The sequence below is a fragment of the Hemicordylus capensis genome, chromosome 4, assembly GCF_027244095.1.
Source record: "Hemicordylus capensis ecotype Gifberg chromosome 4, rHemCap1.1.pri, whole genome shotgun sequence".
In the NCBI taxonomy this organism is placed as follows: domain Eukaryota; kingdom Metazoa; phylum Chordata; class Lepidosauria; order Squamata; family Cordylidae; genus Hemicordylus; species Hemicordylus capensis.
The window spans coordinates 189768829-189786643 of NC_069660.1; the positions used below are offsets into that span (position 1 = coordinate 189768829).

At 46.8% G+C, this 17815-nt stretch overlaps 1 protein-coding gene across 4 annotated transcripts in view; it reads left to right on the plus strand.

Moving 5' to 3' along the window:
* The window catches only part of LOC128325152 (uncharacterized), a 33712-nt gene extending 16319 nt beyond the window's left edge, over nt 1–17393 (plus strand). For 2 of the 4 annotated variants that reach the window (XM_053250644.1, XM_053250643.1), the window contains one exon: nt 12019–17393. In XM_053250644.1, coding sequence (XP_053106619.1) covers nt 12952–14676 — 1725 coding nt within the window. In that variant the 5' untranslated portion in view covers nt 12019–12951 and the 3' untranslated portion in view covers nt 14677–17393. Of the gene's footprint in view, nt 1–11102 lie in introns of those variants that run through there. The other 2 variants (XM_053250646.1, XM_053250645.1) reach the window with 2 other exon arrangements.
* The last annotated feature ends 422 nt before the right edge of the window (nt 17394–17815 follow it).

Genomic DNA, 17815 nt, shown 5'->3' on the forward strand with positions numbered 1-17815 from the left:
GAGGGGGAGAGGAAAACAGACGTGCAGGTGGAAAATGGCAGTGGGGGAGAAAACGGCGGTGGTGGGGGAAAGAAAACGGCGGTGGCAGTGGTGGGGAAAAGAAAACAGCGGCGGCGGGGGGGAGAAAATGGCTACAGCCGGCAGGGGGAGAAAACAGCGATGGGAGAGAAAGTGGTGGTGGCTGCAGTGGCTGAGAACAGTGGTGGTGGGGAGACCCGAGAGGGAGGGGGAAGGAGGGGGGAGAACTAGAGGCACAGATGCTCTGCACCTGAGCCAGCTAGTTGCTAATATTTTTGGTTGTATTCCCTGCTGCAATAGCACATGAGAGCCAAAATAACCTCAAACATAAACAGGTGTGTGCCTAATGGATAGCACCACTGATTACACTTGTCCTTTATTAAAATGGACTTCTATGGATCAATCAACAAAATGTTTACATGATTGCTTTATTGATTAAATAGATTAAAACAGTAATAATAGTTTATTAGTAAGAGGGAATAGAATTAGTGCAAACTAGTAACCATTTCAAGCACCCATCAAATGCCCTTCAGAGAGGAACATTCATCAAGTTGTTTCGATTAATTCAGTTACCAGCCAGCAGTCACTAAACAAACTGGTGTGTGTGGTAATACTTTCTGAGGTAAAAACTGACTGAATTACTCCAAGCCAGTCCAAAATGTCTGTTTGAGATGCAGAAATTCAAATTGACATTGGCACCCAGCTAGACATGTTGAAGGTTCAGTGGGCATCAGCTGTCAGAGGTTATTGCATCAAGCCCCGAGCCTCATGTTTGTTGTTTGTGATCAGAGTCAGTAAATGTGGCCATTACATTTTCACCCAACTCCACCAAGTCTGCTCATGTTTCCTCTTGCTGTTATCAATTAGGCCTGCCTTCGGGAATATGGGTTGCTGGATACAATGCACATTCCATTTTTGTGATATGAGCCCTTTTTGTGATATAATATGATTTTGAGTCCATTGATTTCAAAAAGATGTCTGACACAATCAGCACACATTCATCTTGGACTATAAGCAAAGAAGGCATTCTCCATGAATACATGGCTCATGTGAAGTAGGCCTCATTCTCATGCTGCAGCATGAACAGAAGGGCCGACAGTTCAGTTGGTAGTCCATGCTTTGCATCAGTGTGGCCCACTGATTCAATCGCTAGCATTTCCAATTAAAGCACCTTGAGCAGCAGAGGGGAAACCCTCTGCCTGAGCCCCTGAAAAGTTGTTGTCATCAGAATAGACAATACTGAGCTTCATGTGCCCATAGTATGATTTGGCATAAGGCAACTGAATGTTTTCAAAAGCAGAATTAACAGAAGGGTGAGGCCACTGCCGTGAAGAAAACTAACTGTACCTTTGACTAGTATGAAGAGTAAACGATTTGCCTTCTTTCTTGGAAGCTCGCTCCAAAACGAGCAGATCAGCATAGATCTTGACATAGCAGAACAACCCAACAAGGTTGTTGTAAGAATTTGAGGATGGGGCTGAAGCTTAGTCCCATCCCCATAACTGAAGAGTATCTGCTTTGTATGCAGAAGATCTCCAGGTAGGACTGGGAGAGACTCCTGTCTGGAACCCTGAAGGAATGCTGCCAATCAGTATAGACAGTTCTGAGCTGGATGCAGCAAAGTTTTGACTAGGTGTGAGGCAGCTATCTTTGTTCCTAATTAATGATCTAACATTGCGAAGTGCTTTGAACACTCAAAGAGGATTGTGTAAATGCTTAATAACATTATTACTATCAATTTGCTCCTGTAGCTTGCAATTTGTATTTTTAAGCATTGTGGTTTAGGGCCTTTCCAGATTTTTATTTTTTTTTAATTCTAGAGTTGACCCCAAGCACTGTTTTGATGCCACTCAGATCACACAGAAATATGCTATCTGAGGGAAGAAGTTCATTTCCCCAGGTATTGTAATGTGCCCAGAGATGAGGAAATATAATCTCCCACAACAAAATAACAGCCTGATGCTTATTCTTTTAATTGGACTCTGCATAACAAAAATGGGTAGTAATCCTGCATGTATTACTCTAAAAGCTGATAATCTGGAAGGACCTTTAACAAGAAGAGATCAGTGAAAAAAGATGAGGATGATAGCTAGCCAGCCAGCACAGCATGAAGTGTTAATTAACATTCAGCTTAACATTAAGAGATTGGACATGTCAGTTTCCCACTCCTGCTATATTATAAGCCTTGTTTGTGAAACATGCAAAAACAGAAATGAAAGCTGCAGGGCTTGCTTAGCAAAGTTTCTGCAGTGGACAAAACTTGTTTGATCTGGCACTGGAAAACTTGCTCCTCCAATACAGCAGAATCAAGCAATAGTGCAATGGATCTCAGACAGTAGTCCACATGATGCACAAGGCAATGCCGGCATTCCCGATCAGTCGCACTGCTGTGCAAATAGAAGCCAGCCCCAGGGGTGTTGCTCAAGAGTGCAGTTGCACTTAAAACAGTGCACCAGCACTTGTACAGTGGGACTTGCTTTGTTTCTAACACCACCAGGTCTGGCTTCCATGTACGTAGCAGCACCAGCAAACTAGGAACACCAGCACTGCTTTGCTCATTGTGTGGGCCAGTAGCTCCAGTAAGTTATTGCACATATGATGAGTTTCACTTCTGTGTCATTGAAGAGCCAGACACATTACATGTTTGGGACTGAAAGCCATATTTATGCAATGGTAAAATGAAAAACCAAATTGTCTCTTAATTAATAAATTCAAACCTTGACATGAGACTTTACTGTTTTTTAAAAGATGCCTTAATATTTATGAGGCCATTCATATGGGATCAAAATGGGTAAAGTTACTCTACACACAGCTAATAAATTTTGTTTTCCTGTAGAGAGCAATCAGTCATATTTTTGTAAGTATAGTAGGTATGCCTTTTTAATCCCTCTAATTTAGTAGTAAGAGACCTTCAAAATCCTGAAAATTCTTTTAAGAATATTAAAACCCATTCAGCAGGTCTCTGCAGATACTATTTTCCGTGACACACTGCAGCAAAAATAAAAATAAAAATCACTATTCACTGACATATATAAGAATGATGGAGTATAGATTGGTTAGATTTTAATTCCTTATCAGTCTACTTTCATAAATTAAGCCCTCACTGCAAGTATAATTACACTTTGTTCTTCAGAAATAAAGCTTTCTGTTCTTCAGAAATAAAACACAATGGGAACAACTCCCCACTTAGAGCTACCACAGCATAAAGCCTAATCTAGCACTGATGGGCTGATCTCTATAGATATAAAGTGAGAGGATGCACCTGATTTAATTCCTAACTGTTGCTTTCTCTAGTCTCATACAAGCCAACAGAGTGGTGAAACTGCATAGATGCAGACTGGTTGATTTCACTCCATGGGAAAGATCAGTTTAGTTAAGCCTTCACATATTTTCAGGAAATCTGTGGGGCTGTGTTCTGAGTGTCACTTGTGACTATAGAGAGTAGTGCTTTCTTGGTGCTGCTGCATACATAATGCAACTTCTTCCCCTGCCAGGACAGCTTGGGATCCAACAAGCTGAATGCAACCCACCAGCCATATATTGTGGCAATGCCAAGTGTTTGACAACCGCCCCCGGCCTGTAATTTTGCAGACCAAGGCAAGTAGAAAAAACAGGTGGAACCTCTGGTGGGCTGCGTTTGGCATACAAGAAGTACAGTCCTGACATAAACCAATCATACAGGGGCACATTTGCATGTAATGCAGAACAATGGGTTCAATGGACCCATGGTTCTGCTCCCTCCTCCCCCACTCCCCTGTCTGAATGTTGACGTAATGGAGAGCATCCTCTCTGCAGTCAATGAGACTGCAGAGATGAGGGGTTAACTGGCTGTGTGGGCTTCCTTCTTGGAGGCCAGTCATGGCCGGAGTTGAGTGAGGAGCTTCCTCCCTCAACTCCAATTGAAGGGGATGCAACCTGTGGTTCCACATTCAGACATACCGCAGGCTGCATCCAACCTTGGGTTGCAGCAACAAAAATCACTACAATCCAAGGGTTCAGATTGGAGTTCCAAATCTGAAACCTCAGGTTCATCACCATGCCAAACTCCAATTGTTTGCATTGACATGTAATGCTTGTGGAACCTCTGGCCCCTTCAGCTGTAGTTCCGTGTTACATGTGAATGTGGCCAAGTTATGCACTCCTGGCTCAAACCATGTTATAAACACAGTATGTATTCAGAGTATGTCTTGATTTTATGAACCACTTCTTATAGAATTCCCCCACTCAAGTAGATTGCCTTGCACCGATAAAGCACTTTGAATAATAAACATATGAAAAGTTTATGTTTGATTTTAGTATTTCCAGGTGTTTGCAACATGTTTGGCAAATGCAGATACATCAAAGGCATATTGCTTCAAAGTGGCCCCAGCATAGTCCTATCCATGGCTAGTCTGTGGCTATGTTTGGTGATGTGAAAGAATAGCAGGATCAACCTCTATATTATTTTATGCATTCAGAAGCAAGGATGCTTTCTGTAAAAACTGATTTCTTATAAGCATTGCCATCAGATTTCATCTGGAATCCAGTAAACAGTCAAACAATTCTTTAATCCTTTCCTCTCTGCTCTCATTCTGTGAGTGATATTTCATGTCAGGTTTAGATATTCTCCTCTTGATGGATGTTTTCCCTTGACCTGAGGTGAGAATATTCTTGGCATGAGCATGAAACACTCCATAACTACATTTGTCTTGCATAAAGGGGAAAGCCAGATAAATGTGCCATTACCAGAAAACACCATGGCTTGATTAACAATTCAGCCTCTTAATCTGCATTATCCTATGTTCACTGGCTTTTTCTTCTAGACATAATTCTTATACTTGTGTCAGGGGTGGATCCAGGGAGGGTGCAAGGGTGCAGTTGCACCCCTGTGAATTTGTGTTGAGTCTCATCGAGATTCGCCATAGCAGAGAATGGTTAACTTCCTTTTGCTGCTAGTCTCCCAGCCTTATTCGTTCTCCTGGAGTCTTGTGCTTCTCCCCCACCCAGCACTTGAATGTACTGTAATTGCAGAGCTGAGGAAGCTGACTGTTGGGCTTGTAAAGAAGGAAATTATTTTTTTTTAAAACCACAACCCTTAGCAGTTTGTTTTGTTTGTGTGTGATTTGTTCCCCTTGCTTAAGCCACCATGTTTCTCCCCCACCACCCCCACGAACCGTGTGTGTGTGTGTGTGTGTGTGTGTGTGTGTTGTACATGTGAGAGAAGTCCCAACCTACATGTGTGCTTGAGAGTGAGTTTTAAACTTTTTTAAAAAAATAATAATTTCAAATTATGCCAAAATTGTTCTAGTACAATCTTGTAAGAAAAACCCTCCCCATCCCAACAATATGCCTTCTTGTGAGGAAATTAGTCAGTGCAAAAGTATTAAAAGCTTTAAAAAGAATAAGAGGGAAGAAAAAAATGCTCTGACAAAATGGATCTGTTTTGTTCCTGAAGATACTAAACTGCTTATAGCTCTAATCTGATCTTTGTGTGTGGGTTTATTTCTCTCCCCCCCCCCTTATTAAAATATTTATATGCTACTTTTTAGCAACAACATTCTCAAAATGGCTTAAATAGCAAAATATGAGAAAATGGTTCTTTCTCAACATGTTTCCCCTTATAATCATTGCTACTTTATTTTGCTTTGTGCTTGTAACAGTAGTTCATATATAAATAACTTGCATACTGTCTTTTTAATAAGTTTGTAATGGAAACATCTTGAAAGTAGCTTCACAAAAAGCTAACATGAACATTAAGCATTTCCCTTCCCCACCAATAGTCTGTTTTGATACACTTATTTCAAAATAAGGCTTTGCAAATCAGCAAAGAAACTCATCTTTAAAACTCCCTTTCCCATAAAATGGTTAGTTGTCTTTATATCCTAAGAAATTGAAGTAACTCCATATATGACATTCTGCTGTCCTGTTTGAAATAAAATTGGGGGCTTTTCTTTCTGTAGTGTACACTGTCTATACACTATAGTGTATAGACATATGATTTTTGTTTAAATGAAATGTAGTTAATAGAAGAGTTCAAACTGGACTGCTTGCTGCTGTGATAGGTGTAAAAAGGCTATTTGAATTCACTTCTGAATTTACATGCTTAGGATCGGAATGCATGTGGCTAAAAGTCAACATAAAGTCAACCTGAGCCCCTGGTGGTGCAGTGGTAAAACTGCCGCCCTGTAACCAGAAGGTTACAAGTTCGATCCTGACCAGGGGCTCAAGGTTGACTCAGCCTTCCATCCTTCCGAGGTCGGTAAAATGAGTACCCAGAATGTTGGGGGGCAATATGCTAAATCATTGTAAACCGCTTAGAGAGCTTCCAGCTATGGAGCGGTATATAAATGTAAGTGCTATTGCTATATACATATACCTGTATATTATTATGACACACATCTTGTTTTCCTCCAAAGAGTTCAGGGTAGTGTACATGTTCCCCACTTTTATCCTCACAACAATCCTGTGAGTCAGGTTTGGAGCTTAAGTCCCACAGTGAATTTCATGACTGAATGAGGAATGCAAGTCCACACTGGTTCTCATCTGTGTGTGTACTGATTGCAGGAGCAATCTGATGCAGGAGAAAAAGGAGATTCATTTTTAGTGGTGAAACAAACTATTGGGGAGAAGAGTGCTGGATATCTTTAAGAAAGCATGACAAGGTTTAATAATCAAAATGTACAGAGGCTGTGGGCTCAAGCCCTGGATCTTTTAAGTACCTAGCAACACCTCTATAAGTGAGAGAGGAAGAGTGGCAGGATTGTCCATGCAAAATCTGCTATGTCCAGAATTTCTTCTAAAAATACAAAAATTTTAAAAAATAATCAATCTTTCCCTGAGTGTATTTTGGTGTTAAAAGCAGTGCATTCAGCTAATGTAAGGCAAGACGGGGGGAGGAATGAGAGAAAAAGCAGAGGAGGAGGAGGAAGACAGAAGACAGGGCAAGGTGGGTGCAAGTCAATAGAAGGTGGTGCAAGACTATGTGGCTCCCCAGAGATGCATCACAATCTAATCCGGCCCACCACCAGATTTGAGTTTGACACCCCTTAGCATAGTGCATTTGCAAGAGAAATAAAATCTAAGTCCCAATATTTTGATATATGAGGGGGGAAATTCCTGTTGCACCCCATGCAATTTCCTCCTGGATCTGTCCCTGACTTGGGTGAATCTAAAATAAAGAAAAGCTGGTTGTATTGGTTGGTATTGATTGATTGATTGTATTGATTGATATTTAGATGCCGTGATATGTCTATACCTATGAAAATTAGAAATGTTCAGACAATGTTTCTTCCCTTGACACTCTATGGATGCAAAAGCTGGACTTGGAAGAAGCAAGACAGAAAAAGTATTGATGCTTTTGTACTTTGGTGCTGGAGGAGACTTTTGAAGATACCATGGGCAGCCAGGAAAACAAACAAATGGATCATAGAACAAATCAATCCAGAAATTTCACTCGAGGCACAAATGACCAGGCTCAAACTATCATACTTCAGACACATTATGCAAAAACTCAACTTCCTTGGGAAGTCCATAATGCTGGGGAAAGTCGAAGGAAAGAGAAGAAGAGGATGACCAGCAGCAAGGTGGATGGACTTGATTATGACTGAAATTAAAGCACCACTGAGAGACCTGAAAGGCCAAGTTGTTCATCCTGGAGAGAATCTATCTATGTGGTCGCTAAGAGTTGACACCGATTTGACGGCACTTAATCAAGCATCAATTGATCGGCAGACCCAACAAAATCTTCTCCACAAATAAGCCTAAAAAAAAAATTAGTTCATTCAAAGCTCTGGTTAGGTTCTGGGTGGGTCAGGCCTCTGGGTTTGCCATGCAGCAATGACATCCTTAGAATGCACCAGGATAAAAGGTCCTCGGTTTCTGCTCAAAATTTTTGGAGCACCTCTCCATTTCCCCCCTCACAATGCTTCAAACTGGGTTTATTTAAGATAAACCTATAGGAATATATTATATCTATATCTATATCTATAATGCTATAGGAATGCTGCATAGACTGTGGCTGAAAGGACCTGGTTTGGATTGAAGCAGGTTCTGGCATGTTTGAGGTCTGATCCAAAACCTATACTTAAGCAATCTCCAAAAAGTCAAATTCTCTCCCATTCTAGAGTTTGCTTTTGTCTGCTTCTTAAATTTACCCAGAACTTCAGTGACCATCTCTTGGGAAATAAAGACTTCGAGTTCTTTACTGTGTTTTATTTATAATCACAGTGAAAGCTATTTTGCTACCTAACGGATACTATAGCAACAGACTTCCTCAGCTGGGAAAACAATCAGATTATACAAGACTTCATATAAGTCAATGCCAGGTGCAACAAAGCAGAATGTTTATGCAGTAGATAGCACAGCCATCTCTACTATTAGTGCTCAGTGGTGTGTCTTATTTTCCTATTGAGGTTTGGAATGTATGGGCATCCCTACAAAGGAGTTGATCTTTGGCACATGTTCCAGTCAATCTGACAGTATGCAAATGCTTGAAGGCATTAGCTGCCACCTTCACCTGCTCCTAAACCAAATACTTGCCTTTGCAATTGGGGAAGGAGAAATTGGTAGGTGCTGCCTGGACATCAGCAGAGTGTCCTTTCCCACCAGAGACCGGGAATCCCTAGTGGGAAACTGATACTATTTGTATCATTTTAGCTGTGGATTCTGGGACTGGTAGTTCCAGTCCTTGGTGGGAACAGATACTCTACTGAGGCCCTGAATATTTATCTCCACTTCTGCCATGTTACCCTTCTCCAGCCTAAAGCAGGTACTTGATTTTGGGGCAGGGGAAAAGAAGGAGTGGCTAGCATGACTGAGGCCCTTAGTGGTACTATCCTGTAGCCAATCTAATTGGCCACATGACAACATCACTTGCTCCCAGGAGGAAGACTAATCAGAGCACCTAATATGCACTAGGTGCAGTACAAAAATAGGGGGCAGGGGAAGCCCCTGCCTGCTAGTTTGCAATCTAAAAGAGATATGAGATAAAAGGAGAGGGGAGTTGGAGGGAAAGGGGAAAATGTTGCACTAGCTGCTAGAGAGAAGGAAAAGGGCTGAAAAATGCAATAATCAACATAGGAATAGGAAGGAAGAAAAAGTTAAAATAGAAAATCGAAGAAATGCAAGGGAGAAAAGACAGGATTTTAAAAATAATTTCTTAAAGTGAGGTAAAGAGGAGGTCAGCCAAGTTTTTAGCGGGAAAGAGGTTCCAACATAATTGGCACTGTAGCATCATTTCCCAAGGGAGGCTGCTAACAGAATGCTAGGTAGTGGGATGGGGAATCTGAATGCAAGTGTAGGTGTGTGTGTGCGTGCGCTCACACATGCAGCATACATTCACCCCTTTAGAGCTGCCTGAAGAACTGTTGTGTGGGGGCATTTTTTTTTAACAGCTTGACAAAGTCTGTCTCCTTGGTTCAATCCAAGTTTAAAGCAGATGACAAACACAACACTTTCACTGCAGAATTGTAGACTACCACCATTAAAGGTGTGGATTTGCATGCCGGTATGAACCAGGCCTCAGGTGTAGTAATTAGAGAGCCAGGGTTTTGTAGTTTTGTGTGTCTCTTTCAAAGTCTTCCTGTTTGGAAGTGGCATGGAAATACTTACAGAAAGTAGGAAACTGGGGTTTTGTGTGTTCCATGGGTATTTTTTGGGAGGTGTGGGTTGCATTTTATAGGTTCTGTGAGTAAGTGCTGAGCTGCTAATTTACTTTTTCAAAACTGTTTATGCTGCCTCATTCCTTCAGTCCAGTGCCCAAAAAGGCTTGATTAGATTTGTTCTAGCTTGAATTTAATCAATGTAATATATTACAATGAAAAACAAAGTTCCACACACAAGTTCATGTATTTTTAATAAACATTCAAACATAAATTCACATGTGCTTGGTTTTTCTTCCTGAGATGTTGCCTTTTCTGTACAAATAGATGTTGCCTTTTCTGTATATCCCCTGCTAACTAGTCAAAGAGGCACCTTTTACCATGGTGATTCTCTTTATTTAGCAGGGGGAGAGTAACTGGCCCTATCCACCCCCAGCACAGTACCTCCAGGGACTGTTGCTGGTGTCTATATTGTTATTTTTTTTAAAGAATGTGAGCCCTTTGGGGACAGGGAGCCATCTTATTTATGTATTATTTCTCTGTATAAACCGCCCTGAGCCATTTTTGGAAGGGCAGTATAGAAATTGAATTAATAATAACAACAACAACAACAACAACATCAAGTCAAACCATCTGCTGTACATGGACGAACTGAAGTTGTATGGAAAGTCCCAGTCAGAAATCAAATTACTGCTAAACACTGTCCGTATATTCAGTAGCGATATAGCAATGGAGTTTGGACTAGACAAGTGTGCTGCATTAATAATGAACAGAGGAAGGAAGATCAAGAACCTGGAAGAGCAATGGAAGCAAGACAAAGAACCTGGAAGAGAAAGAACATTACAAATACTTGAGCATTCTCCAGGCTGATAACATTGCACACGCTGAAGTTAAAAGAAAAATTGGAAGTGAATACATCAGGAGAGTTAGAAAAATCCTCAAGTCCAAACTCAATGGCGGGAACACCATACAAGCCATAAACACCTGGGCTATACCTGTTATTAGATACACTGCAGGAATAATAGACTGGACCCAGGCAGAGCTAGAGACACTAGATCGTAAGACCAGGATAATCATGACCATCAATCATGCTCTGCACCCCCGCAGTGATGTAGATAGGCTCTACCTCCCTCGCAGCTCAGGTGGAAGAAGAATGCTGCAAGTCCATCAAACAGTAGAAGAGGAGAAAAGAGGCCTTGAAGAATATATCAAGGACAGTGAAGAAGATGCAATTCAAATGGTAAAGAACGAGAAAGTACTCAACACCAATCAAGCAAAGCAGGCCTACAAGAAAGAACAAGTCAAGAACCGAGCAGAAAAATGGAGAAATAAGCCCCTGCATGGTCAATATTTGCACAATATAAGTGGAAAATCAGACATCACCAAGACCTGGCAATGGCTTAAGAATGGCAAATTGAAGAAAGAAACTGAAGGTTTAATACTGGCTGCACAAGAACAGGCACTATCCCGCTGCCTCCGCTTGAATAAGCGGAGCAGCGTCTTTGCCTGGCCCCCTGCAAGAAGCACGAGGCTTCTCCTGGCCTGATTGGCTGAATAGCCCGTGCAGGGGGCGGGGCGTGAGCCAGCGTCCTGCTCACTGATCAAGAGAGCTCATTCCGCTCTCAGACGGCACAGGAACAGGACGCTTTTTCGTGGCTCCTGCTCCTCTCTGGGGACAGTCGGCGCGAGACGGGGACGGGGTTTCCACCCGAGTGGTGGCGGCGGCAGTTGAGGGGGCGGCTTTTTAAGGCCCCCCCCCCGGAGGTTTGGAGCGGCCTTGGGCCGCATTTGGCCGGAGTGCCCGCGGCGTTTTTGGGCCCAGCCGAGGCCGGCCTGCGGCCTGAAGCCCGAGCAGGCGGGCCGCCCCTAACGGCGGCCCTGCAAGCACATAGGGGGTTGGGTTTGTCTGTCCCCATTTCCTCGTGTTTGGTTGTTGGGGATAGGAGTTGCTGTGGTTTCTGGGACTCTTTGGGGGTTGCAGCGGCTGGCCTGGGTGTTCCCCCCCCCCCGGCTGTATTTGGGTTTGGATTGTTGGGTGGTTGCTGGTTTTCTTTTCAAGTACTGTGGGCTGCAGGGTGGGAGTGGTTTGGCTGCACCTCTCGTGTGCTGCCTCAGTGGGATCACTAGAGCAGCAGTTCCAGCTTCTGGGCACTGCTAGATATCATGGGTCCTAAGAAGGCAAAGGCAAAGACTGGAGGGAAGCGGGTTCGGCCCCCCCCTCGCCCTGCGCCAATATCTGATTCATCCTCGGATGAGGATGGGGATATGGGTACAGTTAGGGTGCTCATTGCGCGCCTCGAGGCGCTGGAGAGACAGAAGCTGGCGCCTGCGTCGGAGGAGAAGGGTGGTCCGTCAGGCTCACACGTGGCTTCTAAGAGAGTTACCAGAGGCCTTAAACGTGCCAAACTTATGCAATCCCTAGCATCCAGAATTGAAGCCTTGGAGGCGGGGAATCCACAGCTGGTCCCGGCAGCGGTTGACTTGACATCAGACAACAGTGGTTCGCCGATTGTTTCCGGATCTGGCGGTGGGGATGCCCGCCCTGCGGACGCGCAAGGGCTAGGTGAGTTCCCGCACTACACATGGCCCTGGGGGATGCCTCCTTGGTCCCCTACTTATCCTCACTATAACTGGCAATCTGCTCCTTTAGGTTCTCTGCCCCCTTACGGGGCTTGCGCTCAGGTTTGGCAAGGGGCTCCATCTGCTGCAGTTGGCGCACCGCCTGCAGTCACGGGTGCCCTGGCTGACCCTTTGATGGGTCCAAGTCCTTATCCGCCGTGTGATACCTCCTTACCTTTGGGGGATCACCTCTTACCAGCGGTTAGGGAGCGCATTTGGCGCGGGGAATTCGTTGACCTCTTTCACCTGCTCTTTAGGGAGCCTGAGCCCGTTTTAAAGGACGGTGAACAGAAGAGGGAGGAGGTTAAGTCCAAACGTAAGCCCATTGAACACAACTGGGCCAATTGGCTGTCTGCTTATACAGTATACATGGGCGTGGTACTTCAGGTGCACACCTCCAAGGGCCCCGCCCTGGTAAAGTACCTTGATATTATACACCGTGGCTACATGGATTTCATGGGCAACGCTTGGGAGCGTTATGATCGCTCTTTTAGGCTTAGGGCTTCCTTGAATCCATCTATCCCCTGGGATAGGCAGCATCAGGAGCTCTGGCTGCTCATCATGACTCCTTCCAGGCCTATTGCGGGCGAACTGGCGGACAGTGGCCACTTAATTTCTAGGACTCCTGCAGCGCAGTCTTCTGGGCTTGCCGCTGCCCAGGGTGTTCAATGTACCCTGCCGTGCTGGGCCTTCAATACCAGTGGCAGCTGTAACAGGTCCCCTTGCCGATTCCGGCATGAATGTGGTTTCTGTGGAGGCAAGCACGCCAGCATTCATTGCTCGCGGGTCAGGGGATCGAGGGGGGGGCCCCGGGAGCCTCCGGCAGGTGGCAGAAAGAGCAGCGGCCCCGCCCAAGGCGGCAATACTGGAAAAGGGTCCCAGCCCAGTTAGGGTGCCAGTTCTTGCTCGCTTGTTGTGGGACTACCCACTTGAGGCACAAGCGGCCTATTTGTGGGAAGGTTTCACCTCCGGTTTTCGCATTCCTTATGTTGGTTTGAGAGTTCATGTTATGGCCCCCAACCTTAAGTCCGTGGTGGGGATGGAAGCTGTGGTTCAGAGGAAAATTCATAAGGAGGTCTCACTAGGGCGGGTCCTTGGCCCGTTTGATGAGCTCCCCCTGCCGGATTTACGCATCTCCCCCTTGGGGGTAGTGCCTAAGAAGGCATCCGGAGAATACCGCCTTATCCACCATCTTTCTTTCCCCCACGGTTCATCCGTTAATGATGGGATCCCAGAGGGGCTTTGTTCAGTTAAATACACCTCCTTCGACCAGGCAGTTCAGGTTGTCCGTTCATGTGGACGGGGTGCATTGATGGCTAAGTGCGATATTGAGTCTGCATTTCGCCTCCTCCCTGTTCATCCGGCGGATTTTAATCTTGTAGGGTTTGCCTTTCAAGGCCAGTTTTACATCGACCGGGCCCTGCCTATGGGCTGCTCGATTTCCTGTGCAGCCTTCGAAGCGTTTAGTTCTATGCTCGAGTGGGCTCTTAGGCGGGAGGCGGGGCTTGTGTGCACGGCTCACTATTTAGACGACTTTCTCCTGGTTGGCCGACCCGGGACTGACCAATGTGGGCACCTCCTTCGGGTTTTCCAGGCCTTATGCTCTGAGTTAGGCGTCCCACTGGCCCCGGAGAAAACGGAGGGTCCCTCTTCGGTTCTCACCTTTTTGGGTATTGAACTGGATACCTTAGGAGGCTGTTCCAGGTTACCTCAGGCTAAACTCATTACCTTGCGGGCCTTGTTGGCCTCTTGCAGTCATGCGCGCAAAGTGACTCTTAAACAGATGCAGCAGCTTATTGGGCATCTGAACTTTGCTTGCAGGGTGGTAGTCCCTGGCCGCCCTTTTTTACGCAGACTGTGTGACGCGATCAAGGGGGTGAGGCTTGGCCACCATAGGGTGAGGGTTACTGCCCCCATGCGGGCTGACTTGCAACTATGGGAGTCCTTTTTGGACTCTTACAATGGGGTGTCCTTTTGGCGTGAATCCCTCCTCCTGGAAGCGGATTTGCAAGTTCAGTCAGACGCCGCGGGTGGGTTTGGCTTCGGCGTCTACTTTCGTGGTCGTTGGTGCGCTGAACGTTGGCCAGCTGCTTGGGTGGCGAGCGGCGTCATTAGGGATCTGACTTTTCTCGAATTCTTCCCCATTGTTGTGGCTATCCACCTCTGGGCTGATCTTTTTCGGGACAGGGCGGTCCGCTTCTGGTGCGACAACCAGGCCACGGTGCGGGTTATCAATAGGCAGACCTCTAGATCTCCCAGGGTGATGAACTTGGTTAGAGCTTTTGTTTTGGCCTGTTTATCTAACAACATACAGTTCATTGCTTGCCATGTACCTGGCGTTCAGAACAGTCTGGCGGACGCGCTGTCTCGTTTCCAGGTGCAGCGCTTTCGCCAGCTCGCGCCAGAGGCGGAACGTCATCCCGAACAGATGCCGTTGTGGCTGTGGAGCCTTGGCGCTTAGAAGCGCAGAGGGCTGTTTGGGCCTCCCTGGCCCCCAGCACACGCACGGCTTATAATAGACAGTGCAGGGCCTTCATGGATTTTAGGACACAGGTAGGATTGGGTCAGGACTGGCCTCCTCCTGCGGAACATCTGATGCAGTTCCTGGTACACCTTAAGGGTAAGGGGCTTTCTTCCAGGGCATTGGCGGGCTATTTGGCGGCCCTGGCTTTCCAATCTAAAGCTCGGGGCCTTGCTGACACCACAGGGGACTTCAGGGTACGGAGGATGCTGGAGGGTTGGTCCCGGGAGCATCCGGCCGAGGCCGATAGCCGTAAGCCCATTTTGCCTTTGGCGATTCGGGGTGCAGTGGAGCATTTAGCGGGTGTTTGTAGGTCCCCATATGAGACTGCGCTTTTCCATGCAGCTATGGTGGTCCTGTTTTTTGGGGCCTTTCGGGCCAGCGAGCTTTTCCCCAGGGGGCGGTTCAGCCACTCCACTAGGGTAGTCCAGTTCGGGGACACTGTCCCCGGGCGGGCCGCATTGACCTTGCGCCTGCGTTTTTCTAAGACTGATCAGCGGGGCAGGGGGCACCTTGTGTCACTTCATCGGGCAGAGGACGTTTTGTTGTGCCCAGTGCGGGCCCTTAACGCTTACCTGACCCTTCGGGGGGCTGCGCCTGGGTGCCTTTTCATCCATGAGGATGGACGCCCCCTCACTCAGTACCAATTCTGGGCGGTGGCCCGCCGTGCGCTTCATGTGGCAGGGGTGGACACTGCACGGCTTTCCCTTCACTCCTTCCGCATTGGTGCGGCTTCAACGGCCTCCCGGCTGGGTCTTTCTGGCGAGACTATCCAGCGCATTGGGCGTTGGCGATCTGCCACTTACCGGAAATATGTGCGCTAGCGTCTTTGAGTCGACGCTAATTGTGTTTTTCTTTACAGGCCCGGCGCGTAGGGCTGAGAGGGCTCGGGTCCTCATCCTGGGCCATTCCATTGTTTTCTGGGCTCACAAGGCTGCACGTGGGGTCCAGCCTGGAACGCAGCTGGGTCTGGGCCAGTGGGCATCGATCGCCTGGATCGGTCGTCGCGGGATGGTCATCGCCCAATTTTTGCCTCTGTTTCAGGAATTTATGGCGGCAAACCAGCCGCCGGATATCCTTGTTCTGCATCTTGGTGAAAATGATTTGGCATCCCGGACTGGGTTGGCTATCTTCCACAGCTTGAGGAGGGATATTTTACAGGTCCTTAGGTGGTGCCCGGGGATTGCCATCCTTTGGTCAGCCATGCTGCAGCGCAGGGTTTGGAGGGGAGCCCGGGACCCTTATGGGGTGGACAGGGCCCGCAGGAAGGTTAACGCACAGATGGCACGTTTTCTGGGGTCCATTGGTGGAGGGTTTATAGAACACCCGGGCATAATTTTTTCGTTGCCCTGCCTCTTTAGAGGGGATGGTGTCCACCTTTCGCCTAGCGGGACCAGTTTGTTTTTGAAGGATTTGGAGCAGGGATTGGCTGCGTGGCTACGCACTCAGTGGGGTTAGCATGGTGTTAAGCTAGGCTAACCCATGCTTTGGCAGGTGCAGTGCGGTTGGAAATGATGTTATTAGGCTGGTGAGCACCTTCGGGTAAGTGTTTGGCTATGGGTCATAAAGGGGCAACTCCCTAGAGACTGCACGGCTCAGGGATGTCTGCCCTTGGTTGACCTACCCTGACTGGTTAAGCCCCATGGAATGGCTGAACGGCTACCTGGGGGCGATGCTAGTTCAGGGATCCGGCACTAGGCTGGCTAGGATAGGCAGCCCCGGTTTCAGAGCTTTCGGGTTGCCTGGAGCCAAGGTGCATCGCCCTATGCCATAGGTTATGCATGCCATGGTTGTGCATGCCTGTAGTACCGCACTGTAAGAAGGGATCAGCCATCCCTGCTCTTTCATTGTTGTTAAAGTTTAATAAACTGTGGCCCTTATTTACACCAATTCCTTGAGTCTCGTGTCTTCTTGGGTGTCGGGCAATCCCGCTGCCTCCGCTTGAATAAGCGGAGCAGCGTCTTTGCCTGGCCCCCTGCAAGAAGCACGAGGCTTCTCCTGGCCTGATTGGCTGAATAGCCCGTGCAGGGGGCGGGGCGTGAGCCAGCGTCCTGCTCACTGATCAAGAGAGCTCATTCCGCTCTCAGACGGCACCCACCCTCCCTTCCCTAGGTACAGTCAAGGTTTCAACTGGTCGCCGTTTGGGGCCGAGCAGGAATTTTTTGGGCGCTCACTTGATTGGCCGTTAGTGTACGCCTTTTTTCGCCTGCTCTTGACTGTATCACCTGTAGGCAGTAGTTAGTTTGGTCACAGTATGGCAGGTGCAGTGCGGTTGGAAATGATGTTATTAGGCTGGTGAGCACCTTCGGGTAAGTGTTTGGCTATGGGTCATAAAGGGGCAACTCCCTAGAGACTGCACGGCTCAGGGATGTCTGCCCTTGGTTGACCTACCCTGACTGGTTAAGCCCCATGGAATGGCTGAACGGCTACCTGGGGGCGATGCTAGTTCAGGGACCCGGCACTAGGCTGGCTAGGATAGGCAGCCCCGGTTTCAGAGCTTTCGGGTTGCCTGGAGCCAAGGTGCATCGCCCTATGCCATAGGTTATGCATGCCATGGTTGTGCATGCCTGTAGTACCGCACTGTAAGAAGGGATCAGCCATCCCTGCTCTTTCATTGTTGTTAAAGTTTAATAAACTGTGGCCCTTATTTACACCAATTCCTTGAGTCTCGTGTCTTCTTGGGTGTCGGGCAAAGAACAAATGCAATAAGAGCAAAAGCTGAAAAATCCACAACAAACAGCAAGTGCCACCTTTGTTAAGAAGCAGATGAAACAGTGGACCACTTCATCAGCTGTTGTAAAAAGATCGCACAGACTGACTACAAACAAAGGCATGACAAGGTAGCAGGGATGATACACTGGAAGATCTGCAAAAAATACAAGTTACCTGTAGCCAAAAATTGGTGGGAACATAAAATTGAAAAAGTTGAAGAAAATGAAGATGTAAAAATATTATGGGACTTCCGACTACAAACAGACAAACATCTGCCACACAATACACCAGATAGAACTGTAGTCGAGAAGAAAGAAAAACAAGCTAAAATAATCGACATAGCAATACCAGGGGATAGCAGAATAGA